The 25,020-nt window shown below is 53.3% G+C and overlaps 12 protein-coding genes across 12 annotated transcripts; 6 read left to right on the forward strand and 6 right to left on the reverse strand.

Moving 5' to 3' along the window:
* Positions 1-475: 475 nt before the first annotated feature.
* J4E83_000239 (uncharacterized protein) lies at positions 476-1,417 on the forward strand (the record flags this gene model as incomplete). The annotated part of the gene is made up of 2 exons (XM_049327202.1): positions 476-510; positions 559-1,417. 2 exons carry the CDS (start codon positions 476-478, stop codon positions 1,415-1,417), a joined length of 894 nt encoding a protein of 297 aa, XP_049193347.1.
* Positions 1,418-1,773: 356 nt separating this feature from the next.
* On the reverse strand, positions 1,774-2,218 carry J4E83_000240 (uncharacterized protein; the record flags this gene model as incomplete). The annotated part of the gene is made up of 2 exons (XM_049327203.1): positions 1,774-1,878; positions 1,967-2,218. 2 exons carry the CDS (start codon positions 2,216-2,218, stop codon positions 1,774-1,776), a joined length of 357 nt encoding a protein of 118 aa, XP_049193348.1.
* Positions 2,219-2,779: 561 nt separating this feature from the next.
* Positions 2,780-4,411, forward strand: ARO8 (Aromatic/aminoadipate aminotransferase 1; the record flags this gene model as incomplete). Its single annotated transcript, XM_049327204.1, has 3 exons — positions 2,780-2,960; positions 3,007-4,069; positions 4,117-4,411. 3 exons carry the CDS (start codon positions 2,780-2,782, stop codon positions 4,409-4,411), a joined length of 1,539 nt encoding a protein of 512 aa, XP_049193349.1.
* A 251-nt stretch (positions 4,412-4,662) lies between these two features.
* Positions 4,663-5,332, forward strand: J4E83_000242 (uncharacterized protein; the record flags this gene model as incomplete). Its single annotated transcript, XM_049327205.1, has 2 exons — positions 4,663-4,840; positions 4,896-5,332. The coding sequence occupies 2 exons, from the start codon at positions 4,663-4,665 to the stop codon at positions 5,330-5,332; spliced, it is 615 nt and encodes a 204-aa protein (XP_049193350.1).
* A 250-nt stretch (positions 5,333-5,582) lies between these two features.
* On the reverse strand, positions 5,583-6,181 carry J4E83_000243 (uncharacterized protein; the record flags this gene model as incomplete). The annotated part of the gene is made up of 2 exons (XM_049327206.1): positions 5,583-5,856; positions 5,919-6,181. The coding sequence occupies 2 exons, from the start codon at positions 6,179-6,181 to the stop codon at positions 5,583-5,585; spliced, it is 537 nt and encodes a 178-aa protein (XP_049193351.1).
* Positions 6,182-8,399: 2,218 nt separating this feature from the next.
* On the reverse strand, positions 8,400-13,033 carry J4E83_000244 (uncharacterized protein; the record flags this gene model as incomplete). Its single annotated transcript, XM_049327207.1, has 4 exons — positions 8,400-9,295; positions 9,349-9,541; positions 10,004-10,235; positions 10,287-13,033. The coding sequence occupies 4 exons, from the start codon at positions 13,031-13,033 to the stop codon at positions 8,400-8,402; spliced, it is 4,068 nt and encodes a 1,355-aa protein (XP_049193352.1).
* Positions 13,034-13,738: 705 nt separating this feature from the next.
* Positions 13,739-15,850, reverse strand: J4E83_000245 (uncharacterized protein; the record flags this gene model as incomplete). Its single annotated transcript, XM_049327208.1, has 4 exons — positions 13,739-14,976; positions 15,023-15,325; positions 15,492-15,732; positions 15,803-15,850. 4 exons carry the CDS (start codon positions 15,848-15,850, stop codon positions 13,739-13,741), a joined length of 1,830 nt encoding a protein of 609 aa, XP_049193353.1.
* Positions 15,851-16,229: 379 nt separating this feature from the next.
* On the forward strand, positions 16,230-16,855 carry J4E83_000246 (uncharacterized protein; the record flags this gene model as incomplete). The annotated part of the gene is made up of 2 exons (XM_049327209.1): positions 16,230-16,454; positions 16,508-16,855. 2 exons carry the CDS (start codon positions 16,230-16,232, stop codon positions 16,853-16,855), a joined length of 573 nt encoding a protein of 190 aa, XP_049193354.1.
* A 169-nt stretch (positions 16,856-17,024) lies between these two features.
* On the reverse strand, positions 17,025-19,966 carry J4E83_000247 (uncharacterized protein; the record flags this gene model as incomplete). Its single annotated transcript, XM_049327210.1, has 3 exons — positions 17,025-19,207; positions 19,260-19,396; positions 19,446-19,966. The coding sequence occupies 3 exons, from the start codon at positions 19,964-19,966 to the stop codon at positions 17,025-17,027; spliced, it is 2,841 nt and encodes a 946-aa protein (XP_049193355.1).
* Positions 19,967-20,658: 692 nt separating this feature from the next.
* On the forward strand, positions 20,659-21,183 carry J4E83_000248 (uncharacterized protein; the record flags this gene model as incomplete). Its single annotated transcript, XM_049327211.1, has 1 exon — positions 20,659-21,183. The coding sequence occupies one exon, from the start codon at positions 20,659-20,661 to the stop codon at positions 21,181-21,183; it is 525 nt and encodes a 174-aa protein (XP_049193356.1).
* A 1,030-nt stretch (positions 21,184-22,213) lies between these two features.
* Positions 22,214-22,750, reverse strand: J4E83_000249 (uncharacterized protein; the record flags this gene model as incomplete). Its single annotated transcript, XM_049327212.1, has 1 exon — positions 22,214-22,750. One exon carries the CDS (start codon positions 22,748-22,750, stop codon positions 22,214-22,216), a length of 537 nt encoding a protein of 178 aa, XP_049193357.1.
* Positions 22,751-24,171: 1,421 nt separating this feature from the next.
* On the forward strand, positions 24,172-24,880 carry J4E83_000250 (uncharacterized protein; the record flags this gene model as incomplete). The annotated part of the gene is made up of 3 exons (XM_049327213.1): positions 24,172-24,334; positions 24,384-24,651; positions 24,706-24,880. 3 exons carry the CDS (start codon positions 24,172-24,174, stop codon positions 24,878-24,880), a joined length of 606 nt encoding a protein of 201 aa, XP_049193358.1.
* Between the last annotated feature and the right edge of the window lie 140 nt (positions 24,881-25,020).

Raw genomic sequence — 25,020 nt, forward strand, 5'->3', positions numbered from 1 at the left:
GTGCGCTTCCTGAATTTCTGTATTATAATGCGGCTTCCTCCAATTCCTACAGCGGCAGGAGTTATGGCGTGTTTGTCGAAGCGCCGTTACAAGCATACCCGCTTCGCGACCTTTAGGATAAGAACAACCTAAAGTAATGATCACATTACACTATAGTTCAGACAAGATCATCATGGTATCTTGTACTTGACCGAAACCATGATTTTGTTCTCGTTTGCTGTGTGTGACAGTATTGGGGTATGTGTTTGACGTTTGCGGCACAGTGCAGAGAGCTGCATGTTCAGAAGACGTGTCTGGACGCCACAGGCAGGAAGACCATGCTGTACTACACCAGGCGCATATCTCATGTATGCGAATGCACTGTACGACCCCGCAGCGAGGGCGCGCATTCTCTCAAAAGGTGTATAGCACAATGCCTCCGCTACGTACCTACCTAGGTAGCTAGGCACTTCAGAGTTCTCCAGAAGTTGCAAAGATGGGTGATCCATCAGAGTCCTGTTCCTTCGAGGAGTAAGTACGTAATACTGTTCACTTGGCGTGGTGACTGACAACGTATAGTCTCATCCAATCGAAGCTGTTCACCTTCTACATCGGCAAAGAGAAGAAAGCGTTCGTTGTGCACTCTAAAGCGGTCGCCGCGACCTCATGGCATTTTCACGCACTTGTGAACAATGGCATGGTACAGTCGCAAGAAAGGTCCGTAGAATATGCGGACATGGAGCCGGATGACTTTGCTCGATTTGTCGAGTACTCATATCGTTACGATTACACTGCACCGTCTTGGACCCTGGACAAGGGCGCAGTGAAGAAAGACGATTTGGATGGGGCTGCCTACAATGGTGAGGTCCCACCACCATCACCACCAGATGACTGGGAAAATTCACAATACGGAGAACCGGAAGCAGTTCTATGCGTTGAGGAAGTCTTGGATCCAGACTTCAACCAAGTAACTCGTAGATTGCGCCAACGCTTCCACCAGCGCGAATACCTCGTGTCACAAGAACCCAAGACCATCATGCTTGACCGCTTCGAGCCGACAGAGAACTCCGCGCCCGAACAAGATTTCACACCTATCTTCTTAGCGCACGCACGTCTCTATTCCTTCGCCTGCATGCGTCTGATCGATCCTCTCAAACGTCTGGCTCTACACAAGCTCCACCAAACCCTCCTCAAGTTCAAGCTCTACGATCGACGAGTAGGTGATGTGGTTGAACTAGCCAGATATGCATATGATAATGGCGAGGATAGAAAGGCTGATGGATCCATCGAGGATCTCAGGAAGCTGGTGGTGGAATACATAGCCTGTGAAGTGTCGACCATCGGAAAGCATGAAGCGTTTGCTCTTCTGTTGCAAGAGGGCGGAGAGTTTGTGGTAGACTTCTGGCGTATCATCGCTAAGGAGAATCTGTCTTTGTAGAGGAGGTTCAGATTCCAGTAGAACTAGTTATCTCTTTTGTCTGCAAATGCGAAACCTTCTCGTGAGTGTCTTGTCTTTTATGCAACGGAAGCCTTGTCGGTGATAATCCCATTTATTTCTGTTCTTGAACGCTTATTCCCAAAGTCGTCAATCTAGCATTGCCCAGTAGTGTTGCGGCAGGGGGTAGATTGTCCGTTGCTGTACATCGTCCAAGCAGATGGCATAAGCCCGGAGGATGCGAGTGCCTGGCCGGATTTCGTCCCATACCCGGACCCCTTCGATGCCTCAGTATGTGCAGCCCCAAACAATAGCGACGGCTCTGTTTGTTTGCATGATTGTCCTTTCCATATAATCGCTCAGGGTGCCGTCATGACAAACGCTGTCATAGCTTTCACCGCGTTACCATCGTGGGCGCGTAATAGCTCCGTAGCCTTTGGCTTCGTAAGTTCAAGTTCGGAGACCTATGCGTCCAACTGTCAGTCTATGCCCAATGATTCCAGTATGTTTGCGCATCCCTCTCTTTGCGCATCTATTCCAAGGTGAACGTACCAGCAGGTTAACATCGGCTGCCTCGATCTTAACATTCTTCTTCTCGCCCTCCTTCTTGTCCTTTACGTTCAGTCCCTTCATCGCCTTGTCTAGTGCCTTGCCATCGACTTCTTTCTTCGGCCCATTCTCGCCTTCTTGGGGCGCGTCGAGTGTGGAGAGGGCGGCGGCGGCTTTGCGGTCATCGGCTGTGCTCGTGGGTGCGTGCGGGTCGGCGGCGCCTTCTTGGACGGTGGAGGGCTGGGGCTCGGCCATTGTGGATGTCGCGAGTAAATTGATGTGGCTTTGAAAGCTGACAGAGCGCAGAGGGAATATAGAGGGCTTGTATAGACGACGGAAGATGGAGAGACAATGACGACAGTGGATTGGAGAGCTGAGTGTTGTGGGGTAGCTAAGGATTATGGAAATGTGGCCAATGGGAAAAGAGAGTGGCCGCCATTGGTTGAATTTCTGGAGTTATGCACGCTTTTGTCTCCTACATTCTGGCACAAAACCTCGCATCAGGCAGGAACATAGATCTTACACACGAATACCAACACAGAAGCGGCGACATAGTCACTGCACACCTATTAGCATACTCACGGTAAGTTCGCTGTGTTACGTCATGGAGTATTGCGCACGCAGTCCGCTTTTCGTTGCAGATTTTGTACCTTGAGTCATGTGTTTGCGTCCTTTGCTCACGTCTCCTTGCAGGCGAACCCTTGCCGAACTGCCATATTAACAAGTGACTCAAAGGTGATCTTCCGTGTCGCAACTAGACAGCCCTGAACTAGTGAAGAAGTGTACCTAGGCACATCAACTGAAAGAGAACACACCATGGACAACGAAGGGCACGCAAAATTAACCGACTACGTTTCCCAGTTCATGGCAGCAACCAGTGGCCAAACACAATCACAACCAACTTTGTCGACGATGAGCGCAAACTCAACACAACTGCCGGAAAGGCCGAAGCAAGAAGCTGAGACAAATGCCGGCTCTCAAGAATGGTCGCCAGCTTGTAAGAAGGATCATGGACGCGCAAGCTGCTGTACTAACGATTACAGCCTGGAGGTCAAAGCCCATCAAGCAAGTCGTCACATATGAAGATCAAGCAGCAGTATCCTCTGCGCTGACCAAGCTATCGAGTCTGCCGCCAATCGTTACACCAACAGAGATCGCGCGACTCAAGGCCAGTCTCCGCGATGCTGCACTTGGAAAGTCGTTCCTGTTGCAAGGAGGCGACTGCGCCGAGTTGTTCTCCTACTGCGCGGACAACCCAATCGATGCAAAGATCAAGCTTCTGCTGCAGATGAGTTTGGTACTGATTTGGGGTTCAAACAAGCCGGTCATTCGCATTGGCCGTATAGCCGGACAGTATGCTAAGCCCAGATCGAGCCCGACTGAGATACTGAACGGCAAGGAAGTCCCTAGCTTCCGCGGCGACATCCTCAATGGATATGACCCTGACGCTCGAAGAGTTGACCCTGAGAGGCTGGTCAGCGCCTACTTCCATTCGGCGACAACACTGAACTATATCCGTGGACAGCTAGCAAGTGGTATTGCTGATCTGCACAACCCTCTGGACTGGGAACTGGGTCACGTCCGGGATGAGGAACTACAAACCAAGTACTCGAAAATCGTCCACAGCATCTCTGACTCGTTGCGCTTCATGAAGACTATTGGGGCGGACACATCAGGTCAGCTGCAGACAGTAGACCTGTTCACCAGCCACGAAGGTCTCGTTCTGGAGTATGAGCAGAGCTTGACAAGGAGACTCAAGCACCCTGCTGGCTACAAGCCTTCCCAGGCCTCGAATGATGGCAAGGGCTGGTACAACACGTCTGCTCATTTCATCTGGATCGGGGACCGAACTCGTCAAATTGACGGAGGCCACGTTGAGTACTTCCGCGGTATTGAGAACCCTATTGGTATCAAGGTTGGGCCTTCCATGAAGAACGACAAGCTCGTAGAACTACTCGATATTGTCAACCCGAACAAGGAGATTGGCAAGATTACATTGATCACGCGATATGGTGCGGACAAGGTTGAGTCGATGCTTGGAGCGCACATTGAAGCTGTCAAGAGCAGCGGACACGTTGTAGTGTGGCAGTGCGATCCCATGCACGGGTAAGTCGTCTTGGTACGCAATCTTTCATCCACTAATGTGTCGATAGCAACACGCGCAGCACGCCTACTGGCATCAAGACCCGCTCTTTCAACAGCATCTTCTCTGAGCTCTCATCAGCGCTCAAGATTCACAAGCAGCACGGGTCCTTCCTCGGTGGCATGCACCTGGAACTCACCGGCGATGCAGTTACGGAATGTACTGGCGGAAGTGAAGGACTTGTGGACGAGGATCTAAGCCTGAACTATACCACATACTGCGATCCCAGGTTGAACGAGAAGCAGGCGTTGGAGTTGGCATTCCTGGTCGCAGGACACTACCGTGCCGACGAAAAGCTCCTATAGGCCACAATAGCCCTTGGTAGATTAAGCATGTCACGATGTGTTCTAAAATAAAATTACGATTCGTTGCAGCCTTCGCAAGCATCGCCCAAAGTAGTAAACCCTTTTCATGACGCGGGAGATCTCCACTACATCATCAGAGTGGTCCAAGCTTCAGAAAGTCCCATACGTGCATCTTATCTGCCCCCCCGTTATCACCACGCATCTCAACATTCTGCAACTACCCCACACTCGACGTGTTCCCAACAGAGATAATGGGCTCTTCGGCTTCCAAAGGCGCAAAGGCGGCGGGCTCTGCTGCTCGTAAATACCCTACCAGAGCCCCTACGAATACTACAACACGGGCTCCCGCGCCTTCCGCACCCGCACAGGATCCTATAAAGGGACCGACTGTCCATCCCGAGGTGCAGGCTACTGGAGAGAAGACCGAGGGTATGTGTTCACACGCTGTCAGCACATGGGGACACGACACTGATTTTTAGTCTAGCTGTTTTACAAGATGCCCGCGACCCTGCCTTTGCATCTCGCCTGAGCAGTCTTGGTGCTGTTCAACCGAACCCTCATTTCTCGCCTTCGTCTGCCTCGCAATTTGACCCTCGTCGCAATACCTCGCCGAATCTACCTTCCGATACGATGATGCAATCGCCACCGCAGTCTGCGTTCCCCGACCCGCGCAATAACCCCGTACTACGGGTACTGGAGGCGAGACAACGGATAGCAGACCAGGCAGAAGATGAGTTGCGAGACGTTGGCAGAAGAGGGTTCCAGGGAAGAACGTATGTGGATGCTGGTGTCATAACGTTGGCGATGATGAGACAAAGCAAGGGAGAGCCCGATGCGAGGATTGAAGACGCATTGGGAATCAAGAGGGGGAGACTGAGTGTGCTGGGCAAAGGCACGGTGGAAGCCGTAGCCTTGGGTTGAGCAGGTGATATCAAAGACGTCACGACAAACGACATATCTTAGGAAGCCGAATTGAGCGGCACCGAACGGCCAGTCGAGATCATATTCGACCTGCAAAAGAGCGTACATATGTACATACGAAACGAGAACGAAAGAAGACTGTCAACACCAAGCTCAACCCTCCCAACCGATGCAATGCGTTACCAAGTCGTTACCCAAACGCCAAACCAACACCGGAACAAATGCAGGAAACTACCAATCTTGTGCGCCATCATGATTCGTCGTGGTCGGCGTTCTCGTGGATGAAGTTGTTCATGGCCATCAGCGCCTCTTTCAGACACTCTTGGTCAACCTCGAGGCCGTCGCGCAACATTTCGTCGTAGCCGATGCGGACGACACCGCCGGTGCCCATACGCGCCCGCTTCTGGTTCCATCTCCGAGCGACTTCCCATCGCTTACGGGTTTGTGTGAAGGGCGGGCATGAATCGGCAATCTCCCTACTCTCGCGCAGGACCGTGAGGGCGTTGAGGACGTTGAGGAATATGCTACGCGCGACAGTTAGTATCTACCTCGATACAGCGCAAACAGTTTTCGCTCGACAACGTACCCTTGAGTAAGCTCTAGGTCATGATCCCATCCATACGCCACGGTACTGAAGCTGTTCCCCTGTGCCACGATATCCAAGAATATGAACAGCGACTCTTCCACACTTATGTCGGTAGTAATCGTTGATGCGACGTTTGCGAGGATCCAGTCCGAGAGTTCGAAGAAAGTCTTCTGGTCCATGTGCGCGAAGCCGACGAAGCGCTCCGGAACGGTGAACATGAGCGACATGGCACGTCGCGCACCCATGGCCTCTATGCAATCCATTTGGCCGGGGAGATGTGAAGTGCGTCGAGAAAGACCGAGACGTGTGGTAGAAAGTGGATGTGTTGATGTGCCGGCAGCGTGCCCAGATGGTTGGTTGGTTGGTGGGTGGGTGGTGGAAAGCGGAGTCGGGAAGACGTCAGGTGAGAAATGAGGAGTAAGGCTGAGAATGGATGATGAACAGATCCAGCTGCATGCAACACTGCGGATACCGGCAAGAAAGAATACCCAATTCCAACAACACAAACCCTTGGTTAATTATTCCGCGGAACAATTCAGAAGACAAAAGTGACGAGAGCGAGTTCTAGACGCCTCAGGAGTACGGACAGACAAGCAAGGTGAGGTTTGGCAGAATGGGCTTGCTACTACGCACGTTTGCTCCAAGCTTTTGCTACGCAGGCCAGCTGAAGGGCAAGTGAAGCGCGCCATCATTTGCGCCAGTTGGACAGTGGGGCCGTTGTCCGTGTTGCAGCACCTACCTGGGTCCTGCTGATGCGTGAAGCGTCGTCGTCTGACATGTGAAAGTGGGTGCACGCTCCAGCCGCGTACAATGACATCAGCATCCAATCATACGGGGTGGATCCAGACCTCGTTGCGGCATGCGCGACGCCGGAGATGAACGTCTCCATGGGCTCTTGTTCCGCCGTCTTGCTTCTTTCCTTTCACGTGCATAGCAGTATTGCATTCTCCTTGTATGCATGTACTGCTTCTCTCGCGCAGCAGAGGGAACGCGCGCCGAACTACACACCACGCACACCACAGCTTGAACCCGCGGCGTGGGCGCGAAGGTTGGCCGAGCGTGTGGCTAGTGCAGCAACGAATGGGTGGAGCACCGGTTGCGGAGCAAAGAGGCTAAATGTAGCAGGTGCGTTCCCTTTCTGGTGCAAGCTTGGCCCGCGTCTGTGTCTCGGGTATTTTCGTTGCTTCCCATGTTCGGCTTCAGATGCGCATCGGAGCTAAGGGGGGTGGGTGGGTAAAAAAGAAGGACGTTTTGTTGACGTAGGTCGACGGAGATGTATGTGCGTAGCGCTGCCTGTGGATGGGAAATCATGGGCTGGGCTTTGTATTGAAGACGCGTCTTGCGATGTATCGGACTCAAGACATTGCCCAGCCCTGAAGATGGACGGTGGAGCTTCCACGTGATGTTCATTTATGTCTTTACCCGCCTCTTCTTTGCACCGGGCTTAATCAGGTGCGATACCACACACACACACACACACACACACACGTTTCCGATCACAGCATCTCCACTGCATAGAAAGTCCTACAAGATCCATCTCACCCATGACATCTCGCCGTTTCCACGCGTTCCTGTCGCATCTCCCCAATCTCAACTACTACTCTAGCCAGGCCTTCCCCGCCCCACTCTAAACCTTAAACGCATCGGCTGGCTACATACCTGTAGCACATCTCGTGCGTGGATGCAGCGATCCGCACCGGAAGAGGCGCACGCACAGCCAGCATGGGTCGTTTGGTAAACCCGAGTATGCTGAATGCCAAATTACCATAGATAGGAGGAGTTGCGCACAGTGCAATCGCAATCTCAACAGTTGTGCAGGCACATACATATCCATCGTAGAAATATCGATTGAAACCAACGTTTTGCTTGTTCCCGCTGAGCTCACTTACCTGTGCCTGTGCGGGCAATCCCACGTCTAGATGACACCTCCAGTCTCCGGTGCTTATTCCCCCTCTTGCCGCTACCTAAGCGTTCGATTCGATAGTCTCGGTCTCGAACGAATGCCGTTTGTTTTTCCCCGCTGTTGCAGATCGCTAGGTGTGGTTGCACTAGGAGTTGAATGGTAAGCACGCCGGTACTGGCTTGCAGCCTTTTCGCGGGTCGCGTCCCGGAGGTTGGTGCGGCCGTTGGGTGGGCTGGCAGCTCTTCTGGATTAGGGCAGCGGTTTGGTACGGGGTGGGAAGAGGGGGTGGCTTTGGTGTTGCGGGGATTTGCGAGTCTGGCGTGATGCTGGGGGTTTGCGTTGCAGCTGCTCGCGAAGTGGCAAGGGTGGCTGAGTAGGTTATGCAAATTCCATCGTTGAGGGTGCCAGCACGTCTTGCGCATTTTGACTGGAAACTTCACGGGCACGTACAAGTCTTCTGTGGTAATGTTTTGCTTGGAGCAATGTAGAATGGGGTATTAAACACAAGAATGAACACCAAACAGACATTCCACTCATCCTTCTACCAATGTGCAATCCCAGCTACTGGCGTAGAGGTCTCACTCATCATCGCTGTTAGCAATAACGGGCCGTTTCCTCTTCCTGCCAGCACCTGGTCGTGCACCACCCATCTTCGACTTCTTCTGCTTGACCGCCTGCTTAACCGCCTGCTTGACCGCAACCACCGGCGCCACATCCGACGCCCTCCTACGCGGTCGACCCGGCCCACGACGAGACCTCGTAGATCGACCGGGCGGTTCATCATCCTCAGAGGCCGGCTCAGCCACATCTTGCTCTTCGTCTTCTTGGGTATCCGGCAAGATGAACTCGTCGTCTTCCGCCTCCGTGTCCTGGACGTACAGACTAGTCTGAGTGCTCTGCGACTCAATGACAGGGGGGATTTCGGGGATTTCGGGGTCGCTTGCCTCTACATCCATACCCGTATCTGAACCTGTGGACTCGTTCCTATTGAGCCCTCCGCGCTTGGACTTTCGCACTGCCTTGCGTCCGGGTTTGCTCGTAGCTGCCTTTCGTGCTTGAAGTGTTCCAGAGCGCCTTCTTGTGGCTGGCTCCACGCCGCCTTCTTGCAGCATGGCCTCTTTCCGCTTCGCTGCTTTTGCCTCTCTGGCTTTTGCTGTGGCGGCAAGGATACGTGAGCGGTCCTCGATGGGCTGGCTCAGACTGGTGAGTGACTCCCTTTTCTTCGTCTTTTGCTTGGTCTGTTTGACCGCGACGATCTTGGCATTCGGCTGTTTGAATTGCTCTGTTTTCTCCTTGGGATAGTTGTAGTTGAAGAACAGTTCGGTGCCTGCCTTGATGTCTCTGGTGGCGAAGAGCGCGATGCGAAAGACTGTGTTGCACAGCAAGTTCTTGGGGCCGCAGTTCGTGTACTTGTCGTCGGCATTGTTGATGAAGCGTAGTTTGTTACCCATGTATGTCGCATCAACTTCCTGCTCTACATGTTGGTGTTAGCAATCTGATCCGCGTGAGAGCAATATAGGAACTCACTCGAGTTTAGACGGAACAGATACATCGTCTTCTGGTAGTCGTATATCGTCACTCGGCGGTCGCCTTCCTTAACCGAGATGGCCTCGCCAGTATATTCACCAATATACTCGCCACTCTTGATGTCCTCGCCCATATAGAGTCCAAAGCCATGCACTTCCGAATGACCGAGCAATGTTTTCCGAGGAACACCCCTCTGTATCGCAACATTACAGCAGGTGCGTTGAACCACTTCATCGTTATAACGATTCACCGGGTCAAGGACTTCAGATGCTCCGCAAGAGCCACAAAGGTCTGCATCGCACTCTCGGTTGAATTTGACGCAGAGACATGTTTGTGTAAGACATACGCGCTTCCCTGACGCTGTTGCACAACTGCAACCAGGATAACGTCGATTGCAAGAGTGAGAGCACTTGCATGTTTTCTCACAATTAATGCCTTCTCTGAAGCACCGGCATTTCGCGTTCTCGCAGCTGCCTTCGTGCTTGCATGGGAAAAAAGGCTTCCTCTTCTCCCAATGTTGCGTTGTATCCTGGTTCAGCCACCAAGTGCTATTAAACTTACCAGGTGGCGGTTTTGCACCTTTGGGAGTAATCATCTCCGTCTCTGAACAAGACTCGAAAGCGCTTGGGTTTGCAGGGAGCTTATAATTAATGACCTTCTCAATGTCGGAGTCGGAGTCGAAGTGTGCGGGCAAGGGATCGCCCGGTTCGTTCTCATCGTCGGTGTCGTCTCTGCTAAAGTTCGACACCCGGCGCGAAGTTTTGTTGTTGGAGCCTCGACGACTGGTATCATCAGTCGCCTGTGTAGCTCGTTCTTCGTCTTCCGAGTCCGTCTTCCAGGAATCCTCAGGTACTTGTCTGATCTCGCCATGAAGAAGGCAATCGTGTCTGTCAAGAATGTTAGGATTTCGTCATCAAAATCCACGCGTTGGTACTTACTGATGGCACACTCTGCACATGATCTTTTTGTACGTTGAGTGCTTGGAAGACTGTTGATGTGCAGACTTCTTCTGTATGAGACTCTGTACAGCTTTGGACTGTTGAGCTAAGTACCAGATGCTGAATTCACATTCTTTGAATACCGCTGCAGAAGCTGTTGCCGCAAGTCTCAGAGCACTCGGAATCGGCTCTTCAAGCTGTGCGACAAACTCTTCCCACTTTTTGTTGTTCCGGTCAAACAGAACAGCCTTCTTCGGTTCACCGTCTCTCTCAAACTCCTCAATGTGATATCGCGATCTTTCGAGGAGCTGTGTTTCGAACTGCTTGCTTCCATTCAAAGAGTCGTTGATTCGTATAATGTCTTGATCCGGGGCCAGTAACCAAAACAGGATATCGTTCCATGTGATGCCTATCTCAGACAGAAATGCTTCGATGGCCTTATCGTAGAACCGGCACTGTTCCTTGCGGAAGTCTAGCGGCCCCTTCTCGTCATGCGTCATCTCGTACATATAAGGAAGCGTATCCAGCAGAACCTCGCGACCACGATAGTCTTCGTCCTGGAAATAGGGTGTTGCGAGTAATTTTGACTCATTGTCTTTAAGAACGTTGTTCCTCAGACTGACATACTCTTTGAAAGGAGGAATTTTCGGCGCATCACTCTTGTACTTTGTAGTGGGCACGGCTAAGCCTGACTTGACCACTGTGTCCTTGGGTTTGGCCTTGATGAATGTTTCCTGACTCATATCCACGAGGCGCTTGGCGTTGGCTCTGTCGAACGGCACTTGTATAGCACGCATGTTCTCAAAGGGGGAAGTCTTCTGAATGTACTTTTCGGGTAGGATTGGCTGTTGTGGACGCTTCTGCTTACGGGACCGGGCGCGTAGGTCTTGTTCTTGAAATGTTCTCTGATTTCGCATCTTCGTCTCCATCAGGTATGCATGTAATCCATGTCGTTCCGCCACATGACGTTTCAAACACGCTTCTACAGCTGAGCGTGTAGTGACGAGCACATCTGCTTGCAGTGGGGGCTTGTTGCTTGTTCTACCACCATCGTTCTCGACAGGCACCCGAAGGTGTTCGGGTTGGATGGTTGGATGAGTACTGACGACTGTTGCCGGAGCTGGTACATCTGGGATCATAATTTCGGGGACTGGTAATGGCGCTTCAGAGGGCCGGGTCGGCTCTGCTGATGCTTCGACAGGACGCAGGGCAGTAGGGGTGGCAGAACGGGACAGTAGAGGTGTCGAGCTAATGGCACGCCCCGGTGCAGGTTCGCCTGCCTCATCGTGAGGTGGCGGTGGCGGCGATTGTGTCGGCGTTGTGCTTCGTTCCACAGGACTGGCATCCCTGACGGATTCTTCCTCCGCCTGCGCAGGCGCGCTATCAGCAATGATACTAGTATCTATCGTTGGAGTTTTGCTTTGGCTACGACGTGTTACCACAAGCGACCCGGACCTCGACTTACTCGAGCCCAGGTCGAGAGGCTTGAAGGATAAGTTTGTTACATCCCGATGATCAGTCGCAGACTGACGCGGTGGTCTGACAGGCAGCTGTGAACCCGAGAACCCATCATCTCTTCGTCTTACTGACTTGATGGCTTTCTGTTTCTGCGGCAGTCTTTGTATTGCTGAAAGGCTTGACTCGGGCGACTTGTTAGGCAAAGGGATAGTCATGCTGCCGCTATCATCATCCGGTGTTGCGTCGTCCGACTCCGGAATTGTATCTCCGCGACTTGAAGAGGCTTGTTCAGGTGGAGTCTCGGAGACATTACTGGTTGGCTGAGCCGATGGATCCACGGCATGGTCCAAGTCGGGTGCGGTGCGGTCGGTTGAGGGTCCGAGGGCCGACGTCGCACGGTACGTAGGCTGAGGGGAAAGATTCTCATGTCCCAGGATCGCTTGAGTGGTAACGCTCGGCTCTGTACTTGGTGTTGGTGCGGCTGACGGCGAGCGGTTCAGCGGCGTGACCTTGGAGACTCCCGCACTTGGTCCCGCTCCTTGTGTGACCGATGGTCGAGGCAGGAAGCGTGGTTGATAGACTGGGTTTGCTGAAGGTCCCCTTGAAAGCTCCGCACTTGGTTCTGTAGCTTGCACCACTGATGAGCTGGGCACAAAGCGTGAGTGATGAGTCGGCGTTGTCGATGGCTCTGAAGGTCCCGAAAATGGCCCCGCTGTTCGTGCGACCGATGATAGAGGTGCATGATGTGAGTTATACGTCGGAGTTGCTAGAGATTCCATGGGGAGAGAGAATATCCGACTCGTTCTCTTAGGAGACTCAGCAGGCTTAGCTCGCTCAGGAAGCACAGCTTCGTGACGCGTACTAGGCAAAGGAACGAATCCCTGTGGTCCCTGAATTGGGCGCTGATTCACTCTAGTACTTGCGCCTGATTGTGTTGCTTGTCCGGATACTGGCGGTTCGTCTTCATCGATGGAAAGATCAACAATCTCAACAGACTTCGTGGATGACGACGTCCGGTCTCGCGGTTTGTTTGTGAGATTGCTGTCCTTCGTACTACTATCTCCTCCAGACGTATCATTGCTCATGTTTTTCCCGTGTCTTTGTTTCGTTTGTCTCCGTGCGGCGACTTCCTTCCATGCAGCTGCAGCTTGCTGCGCGTCGGAGATCTCCTCAAGCCCATCTTGGTCAAGCGTTTGGCGATGGCGCCGTCGCACTGTAGGCGCAGGAACATAACTAGGCGGGTCGTCATCCAGAGTGAAGGGAGCATCCAGAGACCCGTCAGGTTTCATTGTTGGTAACGCTGATGCGGGCTCGCCGGCGCCAGTCGACAAATTTGCGCTGTTTCAATAAGGTCATGGGAGGCGGGTCCAGATAGAGATGGCAGAAACCGTGGTCATCTGTGGCGAATATCAAGCGGCGTCGAGTGAGTGAGATTGTGGATCGTGTTGTGCCCGCTGTGAGGCTTGATAGGCAAGTTGTGCCCGTCGCGCTAAATCTACGGCAACGCGTCGGCACGTGGCTTGTATTACCCCTGCATTTACCTAAGAGGCAGTGGCGACTATTTAGCCCCACTCGACGCGACCTCCCAGGTAGAATTGCCAACACAAGAGTCAAAGTCAAGGCTCAACGCTCTGTGCAGTGGGAGAACAACGCGGGGTGTGCGACAGTAATTATAATGCATTAGCGAGGGGCTTCCCCTCCTGGCCTCAGCCCAGCAACATTGTCGGTACATGATCTATCACAAAACAACCCAATCTGCCCTTGGACATCCGACATTGAGCGGGCTCCCGACGCCCCTTCCAAGAAACCGATGTACACACAACTAACCTTGCGCAGTGCAGCATGATTATGTCCAACCGAGTACGTAATAACTACAGCGGCGAGCGGTATAGAAACGCCATCCCTAATGAAAATGCCCGTTTACGAGTGTATGAATTGCCCTTTGAGCTTCTTACAGTCGCAGTCTACCATTGACCCATCATCATGTCTTGATCCTAGCCAAGAAAGTTTTGCTGCTGTTGCTGTCCAGGCCGTGGAAAGACACTCGTTGTGGGTACCTGATCCAGGCTCATTCCGCCCATCGTCCCTTGGCTACCTGTATTCTGCCAACCCTGGCCCGTTTGCTGGTTGACAAAAGCGCTCTGCCGGAAAGGATTGGTACTGCCTGTAGCGTTCACTGTCAAGCCACCCTGTGGGGATGCGGCACTCTGCGGCGAGGGCTGCCGTGCGAATGGATTTGTGCCGGTTGGTGTTGGCTGCAAAGGCTGCTGCTGCATCGGAGCGAATGGCGATTCTTGGATGGGTGACATGGAGTAAGGTGGAGAATTGATGGGTGATTGCGACTGCGAGAAACCGGTACTTTGTTTTGCGAATGGATTTGTGGATGACCGATTGAGCGATCCAGTGCTGGTAGGGCTAGTGAGCATCTTGGGTTCGGCACTGGGTAGCATTGACTGTCGGAATGGGTTTGTTGACGTTTGTTGTGGTTGTAGGGGTTCGGCAATTGTGGGAATCTGCATTTGCTGCTGTTGTGAATAATCAGGCATACCATTCTGCGGTATTGAAGGCATGGTATTCTGTACACCGAACGGTTGAGGCGAGTAGCCTCCAAAGCCTGCGCCTGTGAATTGTGACTGGAGCTGGGGTGCCTGAATCTGCGGCACCTGTGGTTGCTGCATCTGGAACGGATTGGTGCTCTGGCCATTCTGCATAGCGAAGGGCTGTTGCTGCTGTTGAGGAAAGCCCGTCTGTTGTGGAACCTGGAAGCCTGTTTGTTGGGGATACTGCTGCATCATGGGCTGCGTGGCCATGGTCTGTTGGTTGTCCTCGAGTGATGCAAAGAGGTCAATCAAGGGTGCGCTGGAGGAGGGTTTCGAGGCTGCTGCTGGCTGTTGACTGCTCGTATTGTTTGAGGGTGCATTCGCCGTGGAAGGCTTCGTATCCAAGGGTTTGCTAGCACCATTGGTAGGCTTGCCCCCGTTCTTCTTAGCCTCCTTCTCGGCGATGTACTGTCGTCGGTTGATCTCGAAGTCCTTGTCGTTGAGATATTCTTCCAGGGATGCTGCCAGACTGGTAGGAGCATGCTTGATCTTGGGGATTTCCAGCCTTGTCGAGTGTTCGTGTGCTCTTGCAAGACTAAGGTATTGGACGACAGCTTCCGTCTGCTTGACGAATGTGCGGTATACTGCGAGCGCGCGCGTTGCGTCTGGCTTTGACAGCTCGAAATAGTGCTCTACTTTATCAATACCCTGTAAACCAAGAAGACGTGTTGGACTTACCGAGTATGTTGATGGTGCCCTCGTTCATAACATGGAAGAGTACCAACAAATCCATCGTGAGCAATCGGAACGCTGTCATGGTAATCTCGTTTTCTGGTTCGTCGTCGAAGGGCTGGCACTTGAGCAGTGATCTGATCTGGTCCTGCACACTCTCGGCTTCACGAAGAAGGCCTTTTTCCACAGTCAGCCGCTTAAGCCGCCCCTCGCCGCCGCGCACGTAGTCGACCTTGGTGGCGCCATATTCGATCGCACGTCGCAGCAGGTATTCGGAATAGGTCCGGATGTTGTGGCCCTGGGTCTGTACTATTGCACGCAATGTTAGCGCCTGGTGTATGCCCTCTGCTGCAGTCCAAATGACATCCGTCTTAAGATACAGGGCATTGGGCGACGCGGTTGCTGCCCAATTCGTGCCCGTGTTGTAGCCACATCACCCTGGCTGGGCGGCCCGGAAGTGAATCTCAAGACGTACCCTCTGTAAAATGGTTGATGGCCAGCTTTCTGTGTGGGTTCTGCGCCAGGTATTTGAGCGTGACCTCGGGCTCGCCCTCTCTTATCATGAGATGTACGATGATCAAGCTCTTGAATACGATGGTCCATGTCGAGTCGCGTAGTCGGTTCGTGAGGGCGCGGAAGATCTCAGCAACGCCTGCCTCGCCGGCGTGCGTCGCGACGAGGATGTGCTCGACATACTTGGATTTGGGCGCTGCAAGCTGTATCGTGTGTTAGTCCAGCGTGATGGCGCATGGGGAGCAGCCGGAAGGAGCGAGGGCGCATAGCTACCTTGATCTTGGTGCCGCCCTTGACACTCTTCTCGAAGGAGCTGGCCATGACTTCACAGATGGCTGCCCGGTTGGGCCGCGGGCTCGGTGGTGCCGTGTAGCCGTCGTGCTGGCGGTGGGTGCGGGTGTCGTGGCCGGGTGTCGCAATGGCTCGGGCGGTGCTAGGAGAGCATTACGGCGCGGTGGAAGGATAGGAGTCGTCGCGTTATCAATAGAGGAGAGGGTGGCCCGTAGATTGCAATCCGAGGAGCATGTCCGTTATTGGAGTGGACCGGGGTAGGAGGAGTGAAGCAGGGCGCATGGTGGAGCTTGCGCTTGCGTCGGGCTTGCTGCGAACGATGGATCGGCGGAGGAGCGTCATCGTGTCCCGCCCACGCTCCCCTCCCAAACACTGAAACTTTTCCCTCCACGCCGCCAAACACGCCGCCATGTCTGCCTCACCCCCACCCGAAGAGCGCGAGAAGGCCGACGCCGACGCCCGCGCAAAGGAGCAGGCCGAGCAGGCCGCCCTGCCCTACAAGTGGGACCAGACCATCAAGGACCTCGACATCGCCATCACCATTGATGGCAAGTACAAGGGCAAGGACCTGGACGTCAAGATTACCCGCAACGCGCTCAAGGCCGGCATCAAGGGCCAGGAGCCTTTCATCGACGTTCGTCCTTGCTTGTTCCGTCCAGCAAAAGCATGTGCTAACGCTTTGTCCAGGGCGAGCTGCCTCATGCCATACGCGTTGACGACTCCACCTGGACACTGACCTCCGTCGGGTCCCAGAAAGAGATCTCCATCCACCTCGACAAAGTGAACCAGATGGAGTGGTGGGCCCACGTCGTCACCACAGCGCCCAAGATCGACACCTCCAAGATCCAGCCCGAGAACAGCAAGCTGGGCGACCTCGACGGAGAGACACGCGGCATGGTGGAGAAGATGATGTTCGACCAGAAGCAGAAGGAGCTAGGGAAGCCGACGAGCGACGAGCAGAAGAAGGCGGATATCCTGGAGCAGTTCAAGAAGCAGCATCCCGAGATGGACTTTTCGAACGCGAAAATGGGATGAGGACAATGAGATCCAGAGATGAAGATTTATACCCCAAGAAAAGGTCGTCAAGCAGATAGGCCAAAAGAGATATTACACGAGTTATCAGCATGCATTCAGTTCGGTTTCTTGCATGACCTTGCCTCCGTGCCGAGAATGACATTCATGAACTACCTCAACACTACCCTCCTCACGTAACACCCCTCTCCCTACTCCCCTCATCGTCCCTCCCCGTACTCCCCTCCACGACCGGCGCTTCCACAACCAACAACCCCTCGCCCTCCCCACCAAGCTGCGGCAGATTCTGATTCTGACTCGCCCGCCTCGTATGCGCACTCAGATTTAAACTCGGCTGTCTCTGCCTGCGTTTGGGCAACGGCGGCGGCGGCGTCGCGAGCTCACTCGCAGTATGCGCAGTACCAGCACTGCCAGCACTGCTTTTCCTCCGCCGCATCTCCCGAAACACATCTTCCCCGTCGTCGTCATCTCCACCGCCACCCGTCCTTGCGTCTTGATCTGGGAAGTGTGCGGCGGGCAAGAGGGAAGCTGTGCCTAGTGCTGTTTTGGGGCTGTCGATGAGATCTTCGACTGAGTGTTTGCTGGAGACGGCGGGGGAGCTGGGACCAGGGACGACGGGTTTGCGTTTCGTGAGATTCGCAAATGTCGAGGAGGCTGCGGCGGGGATGGCCCACGTTTGTCGTTTTTCGGTTTTGGGGTGCGGTAGAGGTGTGCCTGGGGGAGGGAGGGGTTGACCTCTTCCCATGGGTTCGGTGTGGGATTTTGAGATGGAGGGATTGGAGTGGAGTTGCGGGCGGGGGTCCAGAGATGATGATGATGATGAGTCGTGATCTATGCTCGGGCCCTCGGATGTTGGTGGTCTGTTGGTGGTACTGGTGTTGGGCTTTGCGTTCTGCTTGGCTGCGAGCCAGTTCCTGGCTGCTGCTGTGGCAGAGTTGAGGGATTGGTTGATGGTCTGTTTCTTTGTCGCCATGTTGCTTGCTCCTGCTGCTGCGGCGGCGGCAGCAGCAATTTCCTGTGCAGATAGCTCCCTCGACTTGGTGCGTGAGTGATCCGTGTTCGGGACTGGTGCAGAGGCAATGCTCGCTGCATAAACCGAGGCAGCAGAAGTGTCTTCCGACGAGCTGTCTGATGATTCTGTCGTTTGGCGTGCATTGCCAGGCCGCATTGGCGACTGCATCGGCGATGCGACAGGAAGCGACTTGACACTTGTAGGCGTCATGGTGCGGTCGTTTGACATCTCAGCAGAAGCATTCGACGAGTCAATCTTCACTTGAGCCACGGATGATGACGACCGCATTGCGCGGGGTCTTATTGACGCCGAGGATGACTTGTGGTCTGTCGACGTAGAAACACCTGTGCCAACTTCTTCTGAATCAACACTTGAGGCGATGGAGAAGTGCGCACTTGCCGCATCAGCCTTTTCATCAAGCTTCTCAGCGTCCGAGATCGCACTCTCCAGTGTGGCTTCGTCTTGCTTGATCTTGTCTGCATCCTCCTCATCGTCCTTTGCGCTATCCTCCCAGATTCCACCTCTTATGACCTGCGCGATAGTGTCGGTAAACGGCATGTCATCCCAGTTGGGCAACACCAATGTTTCGTTCACTACTTCCCGAATGCGATTCTCGATGGCCCGCAGCACAACGCCATATGTGATCTGACGCGAACTGACGATTGGCTCGAGCGAGAACTCCATCTTCGGGGGCGTCTCAAAGGTCATCCAGAGTCTATTGCTAGGCGGGGGCTTGACTCTTATGAGAATATGTCCATCAAGCCTCTTCAGCACGGCAGCCAACACAAGTGTTACCTCGCGGGCTTTGAATCGAGTGCCCAAGTCGATTCGTACGGTAGCTGATATCTCGATGCGGAAGCTTCCCTTGTAGCTAACATCCGCCTCCACAACGAGATCGCCGTCGACAGTCAACTCTTTGAGCTTGGGGTTCGTGATGAAGGGCGGCGAGGTGCCCATGTCGACCTTACGTAGCTGTACGCTGCTGATGATGGCAGGCTTGGGCACGCGGGCTATTTTCTTGTTGATCTTACTCGCGATAAAGTCTTTGATTTGCGAGGTTTTGTATAGAGCGAGAAACACCCTACCAATCAGCGCATTGATCCAGCGAGTATGTAGGTTCTCCTCCGAAGCATGCAGTTGCTGGACTAGCTTGACAAGATCAGGTGTATCGAACTTGAGCGGAACGGACGGCGAGCCTGTATCGGTGGGGTCTTTCTGGTTCTCTTGCGCGTGCAGCATTGCGTGGTAGAAATCCTCCTTCTCAGAACAGTTGTCTGAGAAGAGATAGAAGCCTTTCGCTTCGACATTGCTGTTGGTGTCCACCTGCTGAACCAATCGAATACCTGTATCTGTAAGCACTAGGAAAACATGACAGAGGCTTGAATCTTAGCATACAGTTCCTCTTGATCCAAAGTTCGCCCTCCGGTATGCGTTCTCCACCCCCATATATGTCTACTTTGTAATGTGCGAGCGATATGACATGGCGTACTTCGAGCTGGTCTTCGTTGTCGTATAGCATAAGGTGGCCGAGACTGGTCTGGACTTAGTTTGACTTCGTGTACTCGAGATGTATAGACATACCGCAGGACAACGTAGAAGACGTTTCGGGCCTTCTTGTTCTTCGCGTTTGATGCTTCTATCGTGGGACTCGCGTTCTTGTTCCTGTCAAAGATGCTCCTGTACATAGACTGGTACACGCTCGGGCTCTCCACAGCTACTACAGCACCGGCTGGCGTCGTTCGATCCGGAGGTTTGCCGTTGACGCCGCCTGGCACATACTCTCGGCACACCGCAAAGTATCCAGCGCAGGCATCTGGCTCGTGGGTCCTTCCCTTCAGCTTCTCCAGTATCTCGTCATCTATGCCCACTCCGACTTGTACGTTGTCGTCGTTCTTCCCGTTGGCGGATGTGTCCGACTTCCTGCGCTGTTCTGAAGTCGCCCCGTCGCCTGCAATGTTGATGTTGTGGCTTTCTTGTTCCGTGGCTCTGGTTCCCAAGAACCATGCGGCTACGAGTACAGCGGGCAGGAGCGTCAACCCTCCGACGAGGTAGCCCCATAGGAATATCTTGAATACGGCTCCATACCCCCAGTCCCCACTCATCTTGGGTTACGTGTTATGCGGTGTTGTAGACCATCCCTCGCCATGTACATGTGCGTTGAGCGGATCGACGTTCGATTGTAGAAGGTGGTCGGTTCTGTATATGTGTCGGGGGCGTTTGGTTGAAGAGTAGTCGGTTGGCACGGCGCGTCGAAGCAAGTAATGTAGCGAGTGATGCTAGCGCTGGTCGAAGGGTCCGGGTGTCGGTCGTGTACGTCGCGCGAATGTTTGGTCGGAGAAATAAGGCAGTCAAGCGTCAGGCAGCGAGGTGTTCTCGAGTACTACTTGGCTTGGACTTGGTCAGGGTCGGTGGCTCGACGCGAACTAGAGCTATGAGCTATGGTAGGGGCGGGGCCGGAGTTAACGCTCCACGTGTGAGGTGCACGTCGTTGATCGGCGCTAGAGCATTGTCCCGCGCTGCTATGACGGCATCTTCGACATTTCACCAACACGATTTCAAGAGAAGGGAAATTGCTCAAACTTTAAAGGACTAAAGGTTTCTTCAACCCGCTACCCTTTCACGACTGCATAAAAGTAAGTGCTCCAGTTGAAAATGTATTTACGATGCGAAAGTAAACCAACAACGTCGGGAATCATCTCATCTGACCCCATGCTCTGAGCCGTGTACACACTATTTCTTGGACAACAGCTTATCGTATAGCAGCCAAATATAGAACTTTCGCGTCCTCATCAGCATGGCAACTACAGAACCTCAGTCCTACAATGCAGACATTCCCTCGGACCCTGTTACCAAGACCACGGACACCATCCATGTCGAACTCACCCCGCACGACCTCGACTCGCTGTCAGCTACCAAATTCGTCCGATCCCCATCAGCAGGCGCAACAGTCTTATTCATAGGCACAACGCGCGACTCTTTCAACAACGAGCCTGTTTCATCTTTAGCCTACACTTCCTACGCCCCTCTTGCCATCTCAACCCTGTTCAAGATCGCTACTTCTATCCTCACAAAACACGCATGCACCAAGATCGCCATCATTCACAAGTTGGGTGAATGCCCGATTGGAGAAGAGAGTATTGTTATTGCGGTTTCAGCACCACATCGACAGGCAGCGTGGAGAGCGGGTGAGGAGGCATTGGAAGAGACAAAGGACAAAGCCGAGATATGGAAGCTAGAGAGGTTTGAAGGTGGGGAGGGTGTTTGGAGGGCGAATAGGGATGGGCAGAAAGGTGTGAAGGTAGAGGATGGCGCGAAGTAGGGGTGGAGAGAACGCCAAAGTAAACGAGGATTTGCAAGATGGTCGCCGGATGTGGAAGTTTGCTGAGCGCCCGGGTTCCTCGACGTAGATATACTGCAGTGTCACATGCTGAGCGGTATATGTCCGGTTCGTGACATAAGACCGATTTTGGGGATCAACTTCGAGGCGAAGCATGTTTAGTGCCAAGGCTATGAAGCGCAGTGAAAAGTGGGCTTTGTAAGCTTATGCTGCGTATGTACAGTAATAACGCCTTGCATAGAGTACTATTGTACTATTCCTCATTTCGAGCTTACGACGTATGTCGTGAAGATGGGTATGAATTAAATCTCTGGTTGTATATGCCGCATTGGGACTCCCTTACACATTTGGACTTATATCTTCGTTTGCAGCTACGTTACCAATTCTATGTAGTCTAGAAGAGATGCCATTGGCAGAACGATCCTAACCACTAGTGCGGCTCTGAACATCAACGTGATGTCAGACCACGCTGCATCTAGGTAGTATGTGTCCCAACGCCGTGTTGTAGCTGCCCATCACAACCCGTTTTTGGCTGAGACATAATTGAAACTGGACATTGTCGCGGTGAGACGCCGATCATAGACATTGCACTCAGCTAATGTTGTGGGACCCTTCCGCGTAGCCGTTCCAACTAACTTTGGAACGTACCGGAAAGCATAGCGAACTAGTTCAATACTCGAGGCTTCCCCTCGAATTGTCAACCGCGTGCCTCTGATGCAACCGATCGGAGGACAACGCCGTCGTTCTCAACATTCTGGCGAGGCGTTCTGCACATGGTGCATTAGCATCAAGTAGCCTACATAATCTACGACACGTCGATAGTGTTGAGGGTCTCGACTTGACATAGAGGCGGGGTTGTACCAGTGGGCGCAGAATGCCTCGATTGCAAATGTCGCTCCGATGAGGCACTGCGAGCGCGCCGTGCTTGTGCTACCATGCGCAGCTACTAGGCACTCAGCCTTCCTGTTGTATACACTAATCTTACAGTCGTACTTGTACACGTTAACGGTCGTTATTGGTTCTTGTCAGAACCGTCCTTCGCGTCCTCCTCTATTATTCGCATCTGGCCGGATGCAGCTATCATCTCGCTGATGGTATTTGGTACATCATCCTCGGACTGGTATATCCGATCGTAGTTCAGGCGGCCTCGTAGAACTGCGCGAGCTTCTCTCAGGTTGGCAATATCAAAGGTCCACATTGCGCCACCCAGCGCCATGATCCCAACACTGGCGCAGTTCATCGTGGCCAGGTTCAGAGCCTGGCAGGCATCTGAGAAGGGACTGAAGTATTCGTGCGGGTTCGTGTTCGCTTCGTAAAACTTTGGCATGACACGGAGCTGCCGCCTCCATACGGCCTTGCGCGTTATTGCGGTCGAAGCCAGTAAGCAGGCGCTTCCGAGGAAGTATATCGAAAGCTGGCGTAATGATCGTGAAGACGTAATGGGCGTTCCTTCGTATGTGCTTTCAGCCGGCCGTGGAGGGGGGTTGACCGGCGCTGCCGTTGGACGGGACATCGTTCGCAAGATCGGAATCTTCTGGACAGCTTCCATAAACCTCTCGAGCCGTACTGCAAGTATTCTGGGGTAATCTGTCGGGTGACTGCAGGACTAGCGTTGCATGCCGAATTCGTTGCGGACGTTGCGGACCCCCGAGCGTGTCTCTGCTGACAGTGGAGGGGATTTTGGGCTTGCCGAGAGTCGTACAGTCGAGGCGGCGTCGTGAAAATACCCGGAGCGAGTGTGTTATTAGCCAAAGGCGTGGCGTGAGAAGGCAATGGCCGGGCAGACGTCTTGGTCCGCCCGTCACAGAAAAGTTGCGATGCAAGCCGGCGTCGGTGGGTCTCGGGCCGTGCGCCCAGATTCCCCACAATGGCTGAACCCCTCTTCACCCACCGCATCAATGCCCTGTCATGTACAAACAAGCTTTCGCCATGCCAAAGTGCTCGATCAGACGCGCATATTGCGAATGACGCCTTCAAGTAAGAGCTGCTGATTGCTCCAGCCGCACCTCCCTCGTATTGCTCATCTTTCCCCTCACTAAAACCGGGCGAGAAGAAGATTCGATATCAACCTGCAGCATGCAGTGATCTCCGTCAGGTACACCCGACGACTAACTATTAGTTCCCGATCAACACACTCAGCTTACGCTTCCCCGGCTTTTTGCCACCTCAGATGTTTCCGGGTTCCTGGGACTCTTGCTTGGAACCACCAGGGTACCCGGTGGACAAACGTGCGTGACGTACAGCACGTTGATTCGACACGTGCTTCGATGTACAGGTCTTTGATACACAGCTGAATATTATTTCGTACTTCCAAGTCATAGAGATGCTCGTCAGCTATTCGGGTCGTTGGTACCGACGATTTACGTTTCTCGGTCATCATCAAGTCCATGAGGGAAAGACACTTGCCAAGTGCACTTCCAATTCTCTTCTCCACACCAGAATATCCGGTTGGCTCATAGTCTACTCCCCCACTCATCGCTTTTCATGGCTTGCGTACACGTACTAGATGCATTCCCTTCATTAGTCATTAGACTGGTGCACTCGTGGATACTGGTAGCGTGGCAACTGCATGCATGCATGCTTCCATGGGACGACTTGATCTGGACCCGCATCGACATGCTTGAGCTATTTTTGTCATTTGATACTCTACCTGCTGTACTAGGCCCGCGGTGTATCTTCTTCTAAGCCATCGTGCGAGATGTGCAAGGTACTACGGATCGCTTTGTCGATCATCCGGGCCACCAGAGAACGACTCTGCCTCGTTTCTCCGCACAGGATGACAACGATGCGTCGGTTATGAGTATGTTGAGAAGCTAGGCTCAAGTATAAAGTAACCCTATAGTCGCGCTTTGAAAGCATCATCAGCCTTCACAGTCTGCAACAGTCTAGTCGATACTCTTTCGCTACAAGTCGAAATCTGTCGTCAATTGCTTTACCTTCACTCTCGATCACTCAAGTCTTTAGCCCAGGATGCTCTTCAAGAACCTCTTCGCGCTCGCTGCTTCAGCTTCTCTCGCTGCTGCTTTCCCCGGTTACTCCGCAGTGCCTCCCAAGTCTTCTTCCAGCGCATACGTGCCCCCTCCAAAGACTTCGTCTGCGCCTCCTCCCAAAGAGACAACAATCTGCACTCCTTGTAAGTTTCTACGTGTAGCTTCCTGTGATCTTGGATTGACTTTTCTCAGCCACATACGTCAGCTCCAGCGTCGGGGAGGGCAAGACCACCTATTTGTCTACCAAGACTGTGGTCATTCCTGTCACCACTGTTACTGAGAAGCTCTCGACCGTCACAGCACCTTACCCATACACCACTACCGGCACCAGCACCAAGACGGTCACGCAACTCACTACCTATCTGACCACCAAGACCTACTCGACTGTGACTACCATCTACAACACCAAGGTAGAGAGCGAAGTCAAGTCTGCTACCAAGGTTGAGACCGTGCCAGTTGTGTAAGTATACGACCGCGATTGCTCGTGGTGATCTCCTGGCTAACACGCATACAGCTCCACCGGAACCTCCTACAAGACCAGCGTCTCCACTGCTAAGGAGACCATCACAAGCTCAAAGACCACCGGGTCTGTCGTCACGGAGACTGCGAAGAAGCCGACCACGTACATTACAACTGGCACCACCACGGTCTGCACAACGTCCAAGGGCGGCTATGGCGACGGCTACTAAGCATTAATCTTTCGCGCATAAAGGAGACTAGCACTGCAGCTAGCAGGACTGATGAAATCGACTGATTGCGACGCAAGCTCCAACTGCGGTACACTCTTTGTGCAGGGATTATGTTTTGAGCGCGTAAATTCACGACCCAT

The sequence above is a fragment of the Alternaria metachromatica genome (assembly GCF_023757995.1).
Source record: "Alternaria metachromatica strain BMP 0045 chromosome Unknown scaffold_1, whole genome shotgun sequence".
NCBI lineage: Eukaryota > Fungi > Ascomycota > Dothideomycetes > Pleosporales > Pleosporaceae > Alternaria > Alternaria metachromatica.